Genomic DNA, 19304 nt, shown 5'->3' with positions numbered 1-19304 from the left:
CTCAATCCTTTTGCAATGAAAGCTAACATACCCATGTAGGACTTGATGGGCCTAAGTCTGCTCAGAGAACTTGTGAACACAAATATATGGATATGGAAAACTCCGCACAGGCAGCAATCCTAGTCTCTGGCGCTGCGCCCAACCCCCCCCCCCCCCCCCCCCCCCCCACCGCCCCCCACCGCCGTGCCCTGGTAGCGGGAGAAAAGTAGGATAACACAGAACAAGCGTGAACAGCTGATCGATGGTCGGCGTGGACTCTGAGGGCCGATTAAAACCACCGCCATGGTTGCCGCCAACGACTATCGGGCAGAGCAAGATGCGCCACTCTGCGATAAAAAGCGTGGTATGACACGGGTGATTGTTGACGCCATTTTACTGGGTTGCAATTTACAATAGTGTTAATCAAATTTACACTAATCTATATATTACTAAAAGTCTGTTCTTGGCCCACTGTGCTGCGATTTCTGAGAGAATGCCGCCACCTACGGCCGTCATTTTTAGCCACCTCGCTCAGAGCCCCCCTCCGCCTTCCGGGACCAGAGGGTTTTTCCCATCGGTAAAAAAAAATCAGAGATATATTAATGTTTTTAAAAAATTTGACATTCTCTCTGCTGCCCCTGCTGGAGGGAGGGGGAGGGACAATAAAACCAGGAAGTGGTGTGCCTCACTCAGTCTCTGCAAGATGGAGGAAGCCAGAGGGTCAAGTCTCTCTGAGCTCTGAATAACACTGAACACATGTCTACTCAACTGTGAGTGCCCTTAATGTGGTTTGAAAATGAAAATATGTTTGGTTTGAAGTAAAAATGCACTGCAAATGGTTGTTTGGGTTGAAGTAAAAATGCACTGCAAATGGTTATTTGGGTTGAAGTAAAAATGCACTGCAAATGGTTGTTTGGGTTGAAGTAAAAATGCACTGCAAATGGTTGTTTGGGTTGAAGTAATTGGTGGAGAGGTGGAACTGGTGGAGAGGTGGAATATTGCGTCGAGGAAACAGCAATCCCGTGTGAACATGGGACCCAACGGGTCCCACTTAGTCGAGTATGAACTAAATATGTGAAGTGATAGATGCTATATAAACCACTGTTCCCTACAACACGGATTACACCAAAGATAATAGCGCGGGTCGATCTTTGGAACGGATGACACCAAAGATACTAGAGGAGCATTATCCGCTGCCTCGGGAGCGCTGACTACGGGCAGACGCTTGAGGCTCTCCCGCCGGCCACCTTCATCTGGTATCGGGGGGGACCGAGAAACAGTTCTGGATCAACTCAGGAGTGGAGGAAATGTCCTCTTCCCCCAAATGATCTGGATGAGGGAATTGAATGCAACATCTCCAAGTTTGCGGATGACACGAAGATGGGGGGCAGTGTTAGCTGTGAGGAGGATGCTAGGAGGCTGCAAGGTGACTTGGATAGGTTGGGTGAGTGGGCAAATGCATGGCAGATGCAGTATAATGTGGATAAATGTGAGGTTATCCACTTTGGTGGCAAATTTCACTATGGTGGCCGATTAGGAAAAGGGGAGATGCAGTGAGATCTGGGTGTCATGGTATACCAGTCATTGAAAGTAGGCATGCAGGTGCAGCAGGCAGTGAAGAAAGCCAATGGTAGCCACAAGGGCCACATCTAACACCCACTTAAATATAGACAAGAAAGCCAATGGTATGTTAGCATTCATAGCAAAAGGATTTGAGTATAGGAGCAGGGAGGTTCTACTGCAGTTGTACAGGGTCTTGGTGAGATCACACCTGGAGTATTGCGTACAGTTTTGGTCTCCTAATCTGAGGAAATACATTCTTGCCATAGAGGGAGTGCAGAGATGGTTCACCAGACTGATTCCTGGGATGGCAGGACATTCATATGAAGAAAGACTGGATAGACTCGGCTTGTACTCGCTAGAATTTAGAAGATTGAGGGGGGATCTTATAGAAAATTACAAAATTCTTAAGGGGTTGTGGACAGGCTAGATGCAGGAAGATTGTTCCCGATGTTGGGGGAGTCCAGGACAAGGGGCCACACACACAGTTTAAGGATAAGGGGGAAGTCTTTTAGGACCGAGATGAGAAAAACATTTTTTTTTTCACACACACAGAGAGTGGTGAATCTGTGGAATTCTCTGCCACAGAAGGTAGTTGAGGCCATACAGTTCATTGGCTATATTTAAGAGGGAGTTAGATGTGGCCCTTGTGGCTAAAGGGATCACGGGGTATGGAGAGGAGGCAGGGATGGGATAGTGAGTTGGATGATCAGCCAAGATCATATTGAGTGGCGGTGCAGGCTCGAAGGGCCGAATGGCCTACTCCTGCACCTATTGTCCATGTTTCTATGCTTCTATGAATGGCGGTGCAGGCTCGAAGGGCCGAATGGCCTCTACTCCTGCACCTATTTTCTATGTTTCTATGTTTCTGTTTTTATCGTCGATATTAGAGGAGCCTCTAGTATCTTTGCTCTTCCCTGCGACCTGATGTAAGAGCAGATTGTATAACTGTGGAGTCCGCCCTCGATACCAAAGATGTCGTGTTTCGCATCAACAAATGGCGGCCGTGACCTTCCGTTACGTACTACACATCAGTCCATTGGATTTCGGAGAAGTGGTCTATCTTGCTGCTCTAGGATCTTTGGTTGCCACGGTTTCAGGTACTCACCCCCAGTGCCATCAGGTGACCCAACCCAAACTTTGGGACGTTGCGAGCCCACAGTGGCTTGAAGTGATCCGTTAGACAAATCTTTCCACCTCTGCAAGGAGAGAACAAAAATAGTGATCAACTTCAGGAAGCAAAGCCAGAGGGAGGGGGAGAGCATTGCTCAGCTTGTTACAAGATAGAAACATAGAAACATAGACAATAGGTGCAGGAGTAGAGGCCATTCGGCCCTTCCAGCCTGCACCGCCATTCATAGAAACATAGACAATAGGTGCAGGAGTAGAGGTCATTCGGACCTTCCAGCCTGCACCGCCACTCATAGAAACATAGAAACATAGACAATAGGTGCAGGAGTAGAGGCCATTCGGCACTTCCAGCCTGCACCGCCACTCATAGAAACATAGAAACATAGACAATAGGTGCAGGAGTAGAGGCCATTCGAACCTTCGAGCCTGCACCGCCATTCAATACGATCATGGCTGATCATCCAACTCAGTATCCCATCCCTGCCTTCTCTCCATACCCCCTGATCCCTCAAGGGCCACATCTAACTCCCTCTTAAATATAGCCAATGAACTGTGGCCTCAACTACCTTCTGTGGCAGAGAATTCCACAGATTCACCACTCTCTGTGTGAAAAATGTTTTTCTCATCTCGGTCCTAAAGGATTTCCCCCTTTATCCTTAAACTGTGACCCCTTGTCCTGGACTTCCCCAACATCGGGAACAATCTTCCTGCATCTAGCCTGACCAACCCCTTAAGGATTTTGTAAGTTTCTATAAGATCCCCCCTCAATCTTCTAAATTCTAGCGTGTACAAGCCGAGTCTATCCAGTCTTTCTTCATATGAAAGTCCTGACGTTCTAGGAATCAGTCTGGTGAACCTTCTCTGTACTCCCTCTATGGCAAGAATGTCTTTCGTTGTTAGATGAGGCCCTTGTGGCTAAAGGGATCAGGGGGTATGGAGAGAAGGCAGGAATGGAACACTGAGTTGGATGATCAGCCATGATCATATTGAATGGCGAATGGTGCAGGCTCGAAGGGCCGAATGGCCTCTACTCCTGCACCTATTGTCTATGTTTCTCCCCTCTCCCCGCCCCCATCTACCTGTACATTTTGGCCGTCTTCCCGTCCAGCTCCGGAACGGCGACCTCTGGTGCCGTCGTGGGATATGTCACCGGGATCTGCAGAGAAGGGGGCCGGGTATTCATTCAGCTTCCCTTCACATCCCCCCCTCCCTCCCTCCCCCACCATCCTCCACCCTTCCCCCCACCACCCCCACCCCCCACACACACACACAAACCTCACTCTCTCCTTCCGATCACACCTCCCTTCCCAAATTCCCACCCTACCCTCCCTTCCGTAAGTTCACGTTAGAGAGGAGCAGAATTAGGCCGTTCGGCCCATCTACGCCATTCTATCATGGCTGATCTTAGCTGCAGAAGGAGGCCATACGCCCCTTCGAGCCAGCACCACCATTCATTGCTATCATGGCTGATCTTAGCTGCAGGAGGAGGCCATTCGGCCCTTCGAGCCAGCACCACCATTCATTGTGATCATGGCTGATCGTCCCCTATCAATAACCCGTGCCTGCCTTCTCCCCATATCCCTTGACTCCACTCGCCCCTAGAGCTCTATCTAACTCTCTCTTAAATACATCCAGTGACTTGGCCTCCACTGCCCTCTGTGGCAGGGAATTCCACAAATTCACAACTCTCTGGATTAAAACGTTTTTTCTCACCTCAGTCTTAAATGACCTCCCCTTTATTCTAAGACTGTGTGTGGCGCCTGGTTCTGGACTCGCCCAACATTGGGGAACATTTTTCCTGCATCTAGCTTGTCCAGTCCTTTTATAATTTTATATTGTTTCTATAAGATCCCCCCCCCCCTCATCCTTCTAAACTCCAGTGAATACATAGAAACATAGAAATTAGGTGCAGGAGTAGAGGCCATTCGGCCCTTCGAGCCTGCACCGCCATTCAATATGATCATGGCTGATCATCCAACTCAGTATCCCGTACCTGCCTTCTCTCCATACCCCCTGATCCCCTTAGCCACAAGGGCCACATCTAACTCCCTCTTAAATATAGCCAATGAACTGTGGCCTCAACTACCCTCTGTGGCAGAGAGTTCCAGAGACCAGAGATTCACCACTCTCTGTGTGAAAAAAGTTCTTCTCGTCTTGGTTTTAAAGGATTTCCCCCTTATCCTTAAGCTGTGACCCCTTGTCCTGGACTTCCCCAACATCGGGAGCAATCTTCCTGCATCTAGCCTGTCCACAACCCCTTAAGAATTTTGTAAGTTTCTATAAGATCCCCCTCTCAATCTCCTAAATTCTAGAGAGTATAAACCAAAGTCTATCCAGTCTTTCTTCATGAGACAGTCCTGACATCCCAGGAATCAGTCTGGTGAACCTTCTCTGCACTCCCTCTATGGCAATAATGTCTTTCCTCAGATTCGGAGACCAAAACTGTACGCAATACTCCAGGTGTGGTCTCACCAAGACCCTGTACAACTGCAGTAGAACCTCCCTGCTCCTATACTCAAATCCTTTTGCTATGAAAGCTAACATACCATTCGCTTTCTTCACTGCCTGCTGTACCTGCACGCCAACTTTCAGTGACTGGTGTACAAGGACACACAGATCTCGCTGCACCTCCCCCTTACCTAACCTAATATTGAATGGCAGTGCTGGCTTGAAGGGCCAAATGGCTTACTACTGCAAAAGGCTTATCCATTTTGGTGGCAAAAAACAGGAAAGCAGACTATTATCTAAATGGTGGCCGACTAGGAAAAAGGGAGATGCAACGAGACCTGGGTGTCATGGTACACCAGTCATTAAAAGTAGGCATGCAGGTGCAGCAGGCAGTGAAGAAAGCGAATGGTATGTTAGCTTTCATAGCAAAAAGGATTTGAGTATAGGAGCAGGGAGGTTCTACTGCAGTTGTACAGGGTCTTGGTGAGACCACACCTGGAGCATTGCGGACAGTTTTGGTCTCCAAACCTGAGGAAGGACATTATTGCCATAGAGGGAGTGCAGAGAAGGTTCACCAGACTGATTCCTGGGATGTCAGGACTGTCTTATGAAGAAAGACTAGATAGACTTGGTTTATACTCTCTAGAATTTAGGAGATTGAGAGGGGATCTTATAGAAACTTACAAAATTCTTAAGGGGTTGGACAGGCTAGATGCAGGGAGATTGCTCCCGATGTTGGGGAAGTCCAGGACAAGGGGTCACAGCTTAAGGATGAGGGGGAAATCCTTTAAAACCGAGATGAGAAGAACTTTTTTCACACAGAGAGTGGTGAATCTCTGGAACTCTCTGCCACAGAGGGTAGTCGAGGCCACAGTTCATTGGCTATATTTAAGAGGGAGTTAGATGTGGCCCTTGTGGCTAAGGGGATCAGAGGGTATGGAGAGAAGGCAGGTACGGGATACTGAGTTGGATGATCAGCCATGATCATATTGAATGGCGAATGGTGCAGGCTCGAAGGGCCGAATGGCCTCTACTCCTGCACCTAATTTCTATGTTTCTATGTTTCTATACTGAAATCCTCTTGTTATGAAGGCCAACATTCCATTGGCTTTCTTCACTGCCTGCTGTACCTGTAAGCCAACTTTCAGTGACCGGTGTACAAGGACACCCAGATCTCGCTGCACCTCCCCCTTACCTAACCGAATATTGAATGGCAGTGCTGGCTTGAAGGGCCAAATGGCTTACTACTGCACCTAAGTTTCTATGTTCTCCCAAGTTTACATCCTTCACACAAGAGACAATTCACAGCAGATAATTCACCTACAAATCTGTACGTCTACAGAATGTGGGAGGAAACCGGAGCACCCGGAGGCAACCCACACAGTCACAGGGAGAACATGCAAACTCCAAAAAAACAGCAACCGAGGTCAGGAGCACTATCAGCTGCGCCACTGTGCCGAGCATTTTTATTCCCCCTCTTCCCTGTACCCCACCTGTTTATTCCCTTCTCCTCCCCCCCCCCCCCCCAGGATGGATGGGTGGAAAGGAGGGAGGGAATGGTATGTTAGCATTCATAGCAGCGAATGGTATGTTAGCATTCATAGCAAAAGGATTGCAACGAGATGCAACGAGACCTGGGTGTCATGGTACACCAGTCATTGAAAGTAGGCATGCAGGTGCAGCAGGCAGTGAAGAAAGCGAATGGTATGTTAGCATTCATAGCAAAAGGATTTGAGTCTAGGAGCAGGGAGGTTCTACTGCGGTTGTACAGGGTCTTGGTGAGACCACACCTGGAGTATTGCGTACAGTTTTGGTCTCCTAATCTGAGGAAAGACATTCTTGCCAGAGAGGGAGTACAGAGAAGGTTCACCAGACTGATTCCTGGGATGTCAGGACTTTCATATGAAGAACGACTGGATAGACTCGGCTTGTATGCGCTAGAATTTAGAAGATTGAGGGGGGATCTTATAGAAACTTACAAAATTCTTAAGGGGTTGGACAGGCTAGATGCAGGAAGATTGTTCCCGATGTTGGGGAAGTCCAGAACAAGGGGTCGCAGTTTAAGGGTAAGGGGGAAATCCTTTAGGACCGAGATGAGAAAAATATTTTTCACACAGAGAGTGGTGAATCTGTGGAATTCTCTGCCACAGAAGGTAGTTGAGGCCGGCTATATTTAAGAGGGAGTTAGATGTGGCCCTTGTGGCTAAAGGGATCAGGGGGTATGGAGAGAAGGCAGGGTACAGGATACTGAGTTGGATGATCAGCCATGATCATATTGAATGGCGAATGGTGCAGGCTCGAAGGGCCGAATGGCCTCCTCCTACACCTATTGTCTATGTTTCTATGTAGAACAGAGACGAGGAAACACGGGGATATGGGGAGAAGGCAGGAACGGGGTACTGATCGTGGATGATCAGCCATTATTAAAGTGAATGGTGGTGCTGGCTCTAAAACATTTTTCACACAGAGAGTGGTGAATCTGTGGAATTCTCTGCCGCAGAAGGTAGTTGAGGCCACAGTTCATTGGCTATATTTAAGAGGGAGTTAGATGTGGCCCTTGTGGCTAAAGGGATCAGGGGGTATGGAGAGAAGGCAGGTACAGGATACTGAGTTGGATGATCAGCCATGATCATATTGAATGGCGAATGGTGCAGGATCGAAGGGCCGAATGGCCTCTACTCCTGCACCTATTGTCTATGTTTCTATGAAAGGTTTGGGAGAGGGAAGTGGGGAAAGTGAGTGATGGAGGGGGGAGAGAGAGTAATTTGAGGAGCTCAGATTAACCCAGCAAATAGAAAATCATGACTTACGTCAAACTCAATGTTGAATTCATACTTAAGGAGTTCATGGATGTACCAACATTTGCCGAACCATCTGATGGAAGAAAAATCTCAGTGTAAAACCTCCCACGTTGGATAAAGTAAGTGCTCACAGTCCTTCCCCTTCCCCCTCCCTCCTCCCCAAGTTAGGGGGCGCAGCGGTAGAGTTGCTGCCTCACAGCGTCAGAGACCCAGGTTCGATCCCAACTACGGGCGCTGACTGTACGGAGTTTGCTCCGGGTACTCCGGCTTCCTCCCACACTTCACAGAGGTCCAGCACTTAGCAGCATGGTGCGCTGACAACAACCTGGCCCTTAACTCCAAGAAGACTCATTGTAGACTTCAGGAAGTCCAGAGGCGGCACGCACACCCCCATCCACATTAACGGGACGGAGGTGGAACGTGTTTCCAGCTTCAGGTTCCTGGGGGTCAACATCTCCGATGACCTCTCTTGGACCCACAATACCTCTACTCTGATCAAGAAGGCTCATCAGCGTCTCTTCTTCCTGAGGAGACTGAAGAAGGTCCATCTTTAGATTCCTTCTGGAGTAGTTCCTGAGGATTGGCGGGTAGCAAACGTAACCCCACTTTTTAAGAAGGGAGGGAGAGAGAAAATGGGGAATTACAGACCAGTTAGTCTAACGTCGGTAGTGGGGAAACTGCTAGAGTCAGTTATTAAAGTTGGGATAGCAGCACATTTGGAAAGTGGTGAAATCATTGGCTAAGTCAGCATGGATTTACGAAAGGTAAATCATGTCTGACGAATCTTATAGAATTTTTCGAGGATGTAACTAGTAGCGTTGATAGGGGAGAACCAGTGGATGTGGTGTATCTGGACTTCCAGAAGGCTTTCGACAAGGTCCCACATAAGAGATTAGTATACAAACTTAAAGCACACGGCATTGGGGGTTCAGTATTGATGTGGATAGAGAACTGGCTGGCAAACAGGAAGCAAAGAGTAGCAGTAAACGGGTCCTTTTCACAATGGCAGGCAGTGACTAGTGGGGTACCCCAAGGCTCAGTACTGGGACCCCAGCTATTTACAATATATATTAATGATCTGGATGAGGGAATTGAAGGCAATATCTCCAAGTTTGCGGATGACACTAAGCTGGGGGGCAGTGTTAGCTGTGAGGAGGATGCTAGGAGACTGCAGGGTGACTTGGATAGGCTGGGTGAGTGGGAAAATGTTTGGCAGATGCAGTATAATGTGGATAAATGTGAGGTTATCCATTTTGGTGGCAAAAAAAGGAAAGCAGACTATTATCTAAATGGTAGCCGATGGGGAAAGGGGGAGATGCAGCTAGACCTGGGTGTCATGGTAAACCAGTCATTGAAAGTAGGCATGCAGGTGCAGCAGGCAGTAAAGAAAGCGAATGGTATGTTAGCTTTCATTGCAAAGGGATTTGAGTATAGGAGCAGAGAGGTTCTACTGCAGTTGTACAGGGTCTTGGTGAGACCACACCTGGAGTATTGCGTAGAGTTTTGGTCTCCAAATCTGAGGAAGGACATTATTGCCATAGAGGGAGTGCAGAGAAGGTTCACCAGACTGATTGCTGGGATGTCAGGACTATCTTATGAAGAAAGACTGGATAGACGTGGTTTATACTCTCTAGAATTTAGGAGATTGAGAGGGGATCTTATAGAAACTTACAAAATTCTTAAGGGGTTGGACAGGCTAGATGCAGGAAGATTGTTCCCGCTGTTAGGGAAGTCCAGGACAAGGGGTCACAGCTTAAGGATAAGGGGGAAATCCTTTAAAACCAAGATGAGAAGAACTTTTTTTCACACAGAGAGTGGTGAATCTGTGGAACTCTCTGCCACAGAGGGTAGTTGAGGCCATATTTTGGCTATATTTAAGAGGGAGTTAGATGTGGCCCTTGTGGCTAAGGGGATCAGGGGGTATGGAGAGAAGGCAGGTACGGGATACTGAGTTGGATGATCAGCCATGATCATATTGAATGGCGGTGCAGGCTCGAAGGGCTGAATCGCCTACTCCTGCACCTAATTTCTATGTTTCTATGTTTCTATCTGTCTCCTCAGATCCTGGTGAACTTCTACCGCTGCACCATCGAGAGCATCCTTACCAACTGCATCACAATATGGTATGGCAACTGCTCTGTCTCCGACCGGAAGGCATTGCAGAGGGTGGTGAAAATTGCCCAACGCATCACCGGTTCCTCGCTCCCCTCCATTGAGTCTGTCCAAAGCAAGCGTTGTCTGCGGAGGGCGCTCAGCATCGCCAAGGACTGCTCTCACCCCCAACCACGGACTGTTTACCCTCCTACCATCCGGGAGGCGCTACAGGTCTCTCCGTTGCCGGAGAGGACCAGCAGGTCCAGGAACAGCTTCTTCCCGACGGCTGTCACTCTACTCAACAACGTACCTCGGTGACTGCGAATCACCACCCCCCCGGACACTTATTATTATTTATTCAAATCGTTTGCTATGTCGCTCCTCCAGGGAGATGCTAAATGCATTTCGTTGTCTCTGTACTGTACACTGACAATGACAATTAAAATTGAATCTGAATCTGAATCTGAATCTGAGATGCACACGTTTGCAGGTTCATTGTCTTCTGTAAAACTGTAAATTGTCCCCAGCGTGCAGGATAGTTCTTGTGTACGGGGTGATCACCCAAACTCGGTGGCGGGAAGGACCTGTTTTCGCACTGTTTCTCGAACCTAAACTAGTGCGAACGGGTGATCGACGGTTGGCATGGAGTCCGTGGGCCGAAGGTTCTATGTCGGTGCTGTATTTCTTAACTAAATTGGCCCGGGGAGGTAGAGAGAGGGAATTCTGAGAGTGAAATCTGATGTGTTTAGGGACGGGTGTAGTCCTAGATCGAATAACCATATAACAATTACAGCACGGAAACAGGCCATCTCGACCCTTCTAGTCCGTGCCGAACACGTATTCTCCCCTAGTCCCATACACCTGCGCTCAGACCATAACCCTCCATTCCTTTCCCGTCCATATAACTATCCAATTTATTTTTAAATGATAAAAACGAACCTGCCTCCACCACCTTCACTGGAAGCTCATTCCACACAGCCACCACTCTCTGAGTAAAGAAGTTACCCCTAAACTTTAGTCCCTTAATTCTCAAGTCATGTCCCCTTGTTTGAATCTTCCCTACTCTCAGTGGGAAAAGCTTATCCACGTCAACTCTGTCTATCCCTCTCATCATTTTAAAAACCTCTATCAAGTCCCCCCTTAACCTTCTGCGCTCCAAAAGAATAAAGCACTAACTTGTTCAACCTTTCTCTGTAACTTAGTTGCTGAAACCCAGGCAACATTCTAGTAAATCTCCTCTGTACTCTCTCTATTTTGTTGACATCCTTCCTATAATTGGGCGACCAAAATTGTACACCATACTCCAGATTTGGCCTCACCAATGCCTTGTACAATTTTAACATTACATCCCAGCTTCTATACTCAATGCTCTGATTTATAAAGGCCAGCACACCAACAGCTTTCTTTACCAACAGCTTTCTCTGGAGGGCAGAAGGTTAAGGGGGGACTTGATAGAGGTCTTTAAAATGATGAGAGGGATAGACAGAGTTGATGTGGACAAGCTTTTCCCTTTGAGAATAGGGAAGATTCAAACAAGAGGACATGACTTCAGAATTAAGGGACAGAAGTTTAGGGGTAATATGAGGGGGAACTTCTTTACTCAGAGAGTGGTAGCGGTGTGGAATGAGCTTCCAGTGGAAGTGGTGGAGGCAGGTTCGTTGGTATCATTTAAAAATAAATTGGATGTGGTAGCGGTGTGGAATGAGCTTTCAGTGGAAGTGGTGGAGGCAGGTTCATTGGTATCATTTAAAAATAAATTGGATAGGCATATGGATGAGAAGGGAATGGAGGGTTATGGTATGAGTGCAGGCAGGTGGGACTAAGGGGAAAAAAGTTGTTCGGCACGGACTTGTAGGGCCGAGATGGCCTGTTTCCGTGCTGTAATTGTTATATGGTTATAATAGAAACATAGAAATTAGGTGCAGGAGTAGGCCATTCGGCCCTTCGAGCCTGCACCGCCATTCAATATGATCATGGCTGATCATCCAACTCAGTATCCCGTACCTGCCTTCTCTCCATACCCTCTGATCCCCTTAGCCCAAGGGCCACATCTAACTCCCTCTTAAATATAGCCAATGAACTGGCCTCAACTACCCTCTGTGGCAGAGAGTTCCAGAGATTCACCACTCTCTGTGTGAAAAAAAAGTTCTTCTCATCTCGGTTTAAAGGATTTCCCCCTTATCCTTAAGCTGTGACCCCTTGTCCTGGACTTCCCCAACATCGGGAACAATCTTCCTGCATCTAGCCTGTCCAACCCCTTAAGAATTTTGTAAGTTTCTATAAGATCCCCTCTCAATCTCCTAAATTCTAGAGAGTATAAACCAAGTCTATCCAGTCTTTCTTCATAAGACAGTCCTGACATCCCAGGAATCAGTCTGGTGAACCTTCTCTGCACTCCCTCTATGGCAATAATGTCCTTCCTCAGATTTGGAATGTCCTTCCTCAGATTTGGAATGTCCTTCCTCAGATTTCCCCTGATAATGTTTCAATGACACGGATAGGAGCAGTCTGGAGAGTATTTTGCACGTGTGATGATCACATTGAATGGCGGTGCTGGCTCGAAGGGCCTACTCCTGCACCTATTGTCTGTTGACTAGCTCGGCTAGGCACTAGGTTGGCATGGAAGAGTTTGGGCTGTTTCTGCGATGCCTGTTTCTGTGACTGTACCACTCACCTTGTCCCGTCTTTGTTGGACTCCAGTCTGAACCAGTCGTTGTCAGCTTGTTTGTTATTCTCCACATACTGAGGGTGCAAAGAGAAATCACGTCAATCGAGATACAAGATACAAGATACAATTTAATTGTCATTTGGACCCCTTGAGGTCCAAACGAAATGCCGTTTCTGCAGCCATACATTACAAACAAATAGACCCCAGACACAACATAATTTACATAAACATCCATCACATCGCTGTGATGGAAGGCCAAAAATACTTATCTCTCCACTGCACTCCCCCCCCCCCCCCCCCCCCCGATGTCAGAGTCAAAGTCAAAGCCCCCGGCTGGCAATGGCGATTGTCCCGCGGCCATTAAAGCCACGCCGGGTGGTGCGAGGTCGCTCACCGGGTCTTGGTGTGTTAGAGCCCCCGGCGTGCGCTCGCAGAGTCCCGCGGCCATTCCAAGCCGCGCGGGGCGGTGATGTCAGGCCCCGCTCCAGGAGCTCTTCGACCCCGCAACTCGGGCGGGAGAAGTCGCCGTTGCGGGAGCCCTGAAAAGCGGTCTCCCTCCAGGGACCCGCGGGCTCCCGGTGCCGCCGTCCGCCAGACCTGCAGTTGAAGCCTCCGACTCTCCGGAGGTCGGGCTGCAGCAGCAGCAGCAGCAGCGCTCCTCCACCGCTCCACCCGCTCCGGACTCGGCCAATCGAGAGGCTTCCTCTGGCCAGGCTCGGAAGGCATTTTATCGGCATGCAACTCCAACATGGTTTGGGGCAGAAGATCGACACAAAATGCTGGAGTAACTCAGCGGGACAGGCAGCATCTCTGGAGAGAAGGAATGGTTGACATTTCGGGTCAAGACCATTCTTCAAACTCAGACTTTAAAGAAGGGCCTCAACCCGAAACGTCACCCAGAGATGCTGCCTGACCCGCTGAGTTACTCCAGCATTTTGTGTCTATCTTGGGGTTTAAACCAACATAGAAAATAGGTGCAGGAGTAGAGGCCATTCGGCCCTTCGAGCCTGCACCATTCGCCATTCAATATGATCATGGCTGATCATCCAACTCAGTATCCCTTACCTGTCTTCTCTCCATACCCCCTGATCCCTTTAGCCACAAGGGCCACATCTAACTACCTCTTAAATATAGCGAATGAACTGTGTGGCCTCAACTACCTTCTGTGGCAGAGAATTCCACAGATTCACCACTCTCTGTGTGTGAAAAAAAAAATGTTTTTCTCATCTCGGTCCAAAAAGATTTTCCCCCTTATCCTTAAACTGTGACCCCTTGTCCTGGACTTCCCCAACATCGGGACCAATCTTCCTGCATCTAGCCTGTCCAACCCCTTAAGAATTTTGTAAGTTTCTATAAGATCCCCCTCAATCTTCTAAATTCTAGCGAGTACAAGCCGAGTCTATCCAGTCTTTCTTCATATGAAAGTCCTGACATCCCAGGAATCAGTCTGGTGAACCTTCTCTGTACTCCCTGAATGGCGGTGCAGGCTCTAAGGGCCGGATGGCCTACTCCTGCACCTATTTTCTATGTTTCTATGAATGGTAGAGGGGGAATGGTGGAGGGAGAGGAGAGGGGAGGGGGAAGGAGAGGAGAGGAGGGGGTGGTGGAGGGAGAGTAGAGGAGAGGGGGGATGGTGGAGGGGAGAGTAGAGGGGAGGGGGGAGATGGTGGAGGGAGAGTAGAGGAGAGAGGGGGAAGATGGTGGAGGGAGAGGAGAGGGGGGGATGGGTGGAGGGAGAGTAGAGGAGAGGGGGAATGGTGGTGGAAGAGGAGAAGAGAGGGGGGATGGTGGAGGGAGAGTAGAGGAGGAATGGTGGTGGGAGAGAGGAGGGGGGATGGTGGAGGGAGAGGAGAGGAGAGGGGGGGATGGTGGGGGGAGAGTAGAGGAGAGGGGGAATGGTGGTGGGAGAGGAGAGGAGAGGGGAGATGGTGGAGGGAGGGTAGAGGGGATGGTGGAGGGAGGGTAGAGGGGGAATGGTGGAGGAAAAGGAGAGGGGGGGATGGTGGAGGGAGAGTAGAGGAGAGGGGGGGATGGTGGAGGGAGAGGGTGTGGCAAGAATATATCTGATCATCCAACTCAGTATCCTGTACCTGCCTTCTCTCCATTAGAGAAGAAAGTTAAGAAATCATATTCTATGTCGCTCTTCCAGGGAGATGCTAAATGCATTTGGTTGTCTCTGTACTGTACACTGACAATGACAAAGTTGAATCTGAATCTGAATCTATAGTTTCAACAACTAAGTTACAGAGATAGGTTGAATAAGTTAGGTCTTTATTCTCTGGAGCGCAGAAGGTTAAGGGGGGACCTGATAGAGGCCTTTAAAATGATGAGAGGGATAGACAGAGTTGATGTGGACAAGCTTTTCCCTTTGAGAATAGGGAAGATTCAAACAAGAGGACATGACTTCAGAATTAAGGGACAGAAGTTTAGGGGTAATATGAGGGGGAACTTCTTTACTCAGAGAGTGGTAGCGGTGTGGAATGAGCTTCCAGTGGAAGTGGTGGAGGCAGGTTCGTTGGTATCATTTAAAAATAAATTGGATAGGCAGATGGATGAGAAGAGAATGGAGGGTTATGGTCTGAGCGCAGGTATATGGGACTAGGGGAGATTATGTGTTCGGCATGGACTAGAAGGGTCGAGATGGCCTGTTTCCGTGCTGTAATTTATATGGTTTACATGGTTTATACAAGGTAAAATATTAAAAGATAAACAACTAAAATAAATATCACGAAAATAGCACGCATAAACACCCAACCCATTAGAGAAGGAAGTTAAGAAATCATATTCTATGTGGCTCTTCCAGGGAGATGCTAAATGCATTTCGTTGTCTCTGTACTGTACACTGACAATGACAAAGTTGAATCTGAATCTGAATCTAAAGTTGAATCTGAATCTGAATAAATCTAACATCAAGATGTCAATGTTTAAGAGGGAACTGCAGATGCTGGAGAATCGAAGGTTACACAAAAAATCGTACCACCCCCTCCCCGGGCACTTTCCCTTGCAACCGCAAGAGATGCAACACTTGTCCCTTTACCTCCCCCCTCGACTCCGTTCAAGGACCCAAGCAATCGTTCCAGGTGCGACAGAGGTTCACCTGCATCTCTTCCAACCTCATCTATTGCGTCCGCTGCTCTAGATGTCAGCAGATCTATATCGGTGAGACCAAGCGGAGGTTGGGCGATCGTTTCGCCGAACACCTCCGCTCGGTCCGCAATAGCCAAGCTGACCTCCCGGTGGCTCAGCACTTCAACTCCCCCTCCCACTCCATCCTCTCTGTCCTGGGTCTCCTCCATGGCCACAGCGAGCAGCACCGGAAATTGGAGGAACAGCACCTCATATTCCGCTTGGGGAGTCTGCATCCTGGGGGCATGAACATCGAATTCTCCCAATTTTGTTAGTCCTTGCTGTCTCCTCCCCTTCCTCGGTCCCCCTGCTGTCTCCTCCCATCCCCCAGTCTTCGGGCTCCTCCTCCTTTTTCCTTTCTTGTCCCCGCTGAGTTTCTCCAGCTTTTTTGTGTACCTTCGATTCTCCAGCATCTGCAGTTCCTTCTTAAACAATCTGTCCCACATGGGACCAACATGTCCCACATTGACCAGCACAACATGTCCCACATTGACCAAAACAACATGTCCCACATTGGATCAACATGTCCCACATTGGACCAACATTGACCAACAGTATCCTGTACCTGCCTTCTCTCCATTAGAGAAGAAAGTTAAGAAATCATATTCTATGTGGCTGTTCCAGGGAGATGCTAAATGCATTTCGTTGTCTCTGTACTGTACACTGACAATGACAATTAGAGTTGAATCTGAATCTGAATAAATCTAAAATCAAGAATCTCTAGAATTTAGAAGATTGAGGGGGGATCTTATAGAAACTTACAAAATTCTTAAGGGGTTGGACAGGCTAGATGCAGGAAGATTGTTCCCGATGTTGGGGAAGTTCCAGGACAAGGGGTCACAGCTTAAGGATAAGGGGGAAATCCTTTAAAACCGAGATGAGAAGAACTTTTTTCACACAGAGAGTGGTGAATCTCTGGAACTCTCTGCCACAGAGGGTAGTTGAGGCCAGTTCATTGGCTATATTTAAGAGGGAGTTAGATGTGGCCCCTTGAGGGATCAGGGGGTATGGAGAGAAGGCAGGGATGGGATACTGAGTTGGATGATCAGCCGTGATCATATTGAATGGCGAATGGTGCAGGCTCGAAGGGCCGAATGGCCTCTACTCCTGCACCTAATTTCTATGTTTCTATACAAGGTAAAATATTAAAAATATCACGAAAATAGCTCGCATAAACACCCAACCCATTAGAGAAGAAAGTTAAGAAATTATGTGGCTCTTCCAGGGAGATGCTAAATGCATTTCCTTGTCTCTGTACTGTACACTGACAATGACAAAGTTGAATCTGAATCTGAATGTATAGTTTCAACAACTAAGTTACAGAGATAGGTTGAATAAGTTAGGTCTTTATTCTCTGGAGCGCAGAAGGTTAAGGGGGGACCTGATAGAGGTCTTTAAAATGATGAGAGGGATAGACAGAGTTGATGTGGACAAGCTTTTCCCTACTCAGAGAGTGGTAGCGGTGTGGAATGAGCTTCCAGTGGAAGTGGTGGAGGCAGGTTCATTGGTATCATTTAAAAATAAATTGGATAGGCATATGGATGAGAAGGGAATGGAGGGTTATGGTCTGAGCGCAGGTATATGGGACTAGGGGAGATTATGTGTTCGGCACGGACTTGTAGGGCCGAGATGGCCTGTTTCCGTGCTGTAATTGTTATATGGTTTATATGGTTTATACAAGGCAAAATATTAAAAGATAAACAACTAAAATAAATATCACGAAAATAGCACGCATAAACACCCAACCCATTAGAGAAGGAAGTTAAGAAATCATGTGGCTCTTCCAGGGAGATGCTAAATGCATTTCCTTGTCTCTGTACTGTACACTGACAATGACAAAGTTGAATCTGAATCTGAATCTAAAGTTGAATCTGAATCTGAATAAATCTAACATCAAGATGTCAATGTTTAAGAGGGAACTGCAGATGCTGGAGAATCGAAGGTTACACAAAAAATCGTACCACCCCCTCCCCGGGCACTTTCTCTTGCAACCGCAAGAGATGCAACACTTGTCCCTTTACCTCCCCCCTCGACTCCGTTCAAGGACCCAAGCAGTCGTTCCAGGTGCGACAGAGGTTCACCTGCATCTCTTCCAACCTCATCTATTGCGTCCGCTGCTCTAGATGTCAGCAGATCTATATCGGTGAGACCAAGCGGAGGTTGGGCGATCGTTTCGCCGAACACCTCCGCTCGGTCCGCAATAACCTAGCTGACCTCCCGGTGGCTCAGCACTTCAACTCCCCCTCCCACTCCATCTCCGACCTCTCTGTCCTGGCCACAGCGAGCAGCACCGGAAATTGGAGGAACAGCACCTCATATTCCGTTTGGGGAGCCTGCATCCTGGGGGCATGAACATCGAATTCTCCCAATTTTGTTAGTCCTTGTTGTCTCCTCCCCTTCCTCAGTCCCCCTGCTGTCTCCTCCCATCCCCCAGCCTTCGGGCTCCTCCTCCTTTTTCCTTTCTTGTCCCCGCCCCCGATCAGTCTGAAGAAGGGTTTCGGCCCGAAACCTTGCCTATTTCCTTCGCTCCATAGATGCTGCTGCTGCCGCTGCTGCTGCTGAGTCGGAGGCTGCTACTGCGGGTCTGCGGACGGCGGCACCGGGAGCCCGCGGGTCCCTGGAGGGAGACCGCTTTTCGGGTCTCCTGCAACGGCGAATTCTCCCGCCCGAGTTGCGGGGTCGAAGAGCTCCTGGAGCGGGGCCTGACATCACCGCCCCGCGCGGCTGGAATGGCCGCGGGACTCTGCGAGCGCACGCCGGGGGCTCTAACACCAAGACCCGGTGTGCGACCTTGCACCACCCGGCGTGGCTTTAATGGCCGCGGGACAATCGCCATCGCCAGCCGGGGGCTTTGACTTTGACTCTGACATCGGGGGGGGGGGGGGGAGAGTGCAGTGGAGAGATAAGTTTATTTGGCCTTCCATCACAGCTATGTGATGGATGTTTATGTTAAATGTAATTATGTTGTGTCTGGGGTCTATTTGTGTGTAATGTATGGCTGCAGAAACGGCATTTTGTTTGGACCTCCAGGGGTCCAAATGACAATTAAATTGACTCTTGACTCTCTTGACTGTCTTGACTATGTTTCTATGTTTCTATGAATAAATCCAACATCAAGATGTCAATATTGGTCCATGTGTGGGGAAGGGGGTGAAGGGTGTGATTCCACCCGCCGCCACCAGGGGGAGACACCCACGGGCCGGTCCCCGCTCCTTTCTCCACTAAACGCGGCCATTGGGCCCGGGACTGACCTGAATCAACGCCTGATATTCCTCCTTCAGCCGCTCCCGCCAGCGCTCGGTGTCCCGGGGCCCGGCGTTGCTCCGGAGCAGCGGGATCCCGCTCAACACCCGGCGCGTCACCTCGTCCGCCATCTTGTGTCCGTCTGTCTCCGTCTCCGTCTCCGTCCGGCACCGCGCATGCGCTCTGCCCCCCCCACCACCCGGGCCCGGCAACGCGCATGCGCTCCTCCAGCGTCCGCGTCCACGTCCGGCACG

The 19304-nt window shown here is 48.9% G+C and overlaps 1 protein-coding gene across 1 annotated transcript; it reads right to left on the bottom strand.

Annotated features, from left to right (window-relative positions):
• Nucleotides 1-2434: 2434 nt before the first annotated feature.
• On the bottom strand, nucleotides 2435-19232 carry ufc1 (ubiquitin-fold modifier conjugating enzyme 1). Its single transcript, XM_055664980.1, has 5 exons — nucleotides 19059-19232; nucleotides 12688-12755; nucleotides 7929-7992; nucleotides 3750-3826; nucleotides 2435-2738 (listed from the first exon to the last, which is right to left on the bottom strand). Exons 1-5 carry the CDS (start codon nucleotides 19179-19181, stop codon nucleotides 2636-2638), a joined length of 435 nt encoding a protein of 144 aa, XP_055520955.1. The 5' UTR covers nucleotides 19182-19232; the 3' UTR covers nucleotides 2435-2635.
• Between the last annotated feature and the right edge of the window lie 72 nt (nucleotides 19233-19304).

The sequence above is a fragment of the Leucoraja erinacea genome, unplaced genomic scaffold (genome assembly GCF_028641065.1).
Source record: "Leucoraja erinacea ecotype New England unplaced genomic scaffold, Leri_hhj_1 Leri_1017S, whole genome shotgun sequence".
Lineage (NCBI taxonomy): Eukaryota > Metazoa > Chordata > Chondrichthyes > Rajiformes > Rajidae > Leucoraja > Leucoraja erinaceus.
This window is presented reverse-complemented; position numbering and strand designations above follow the sequence as displayed.

Bases quoted from the DNA above. Each gene is read 5' to 3' on its own strand.
- ufc1 (XM_055664980.1), bottom strand. From the start codon at position 19,181: ATGGCGGACGAGGTGACGCGCCGGGTGTTGAGCGGGATCCCGCTGCTC. The intron at 7,993-12,687 runs GTGAGTGGTACA...TTCTTCCATCAG, and splicing joins TCCAACAAAGACGGGACAAG to ATGGTTCGGCAAATGTTGGT. The intron at 2,739-3,749 runs GTAGATGGGGGC...CTCTCCTTGCAG, and splicing joins AAGACGGCCAAAATGTACAG to AGGTGGAAAGATTTGTCTAA.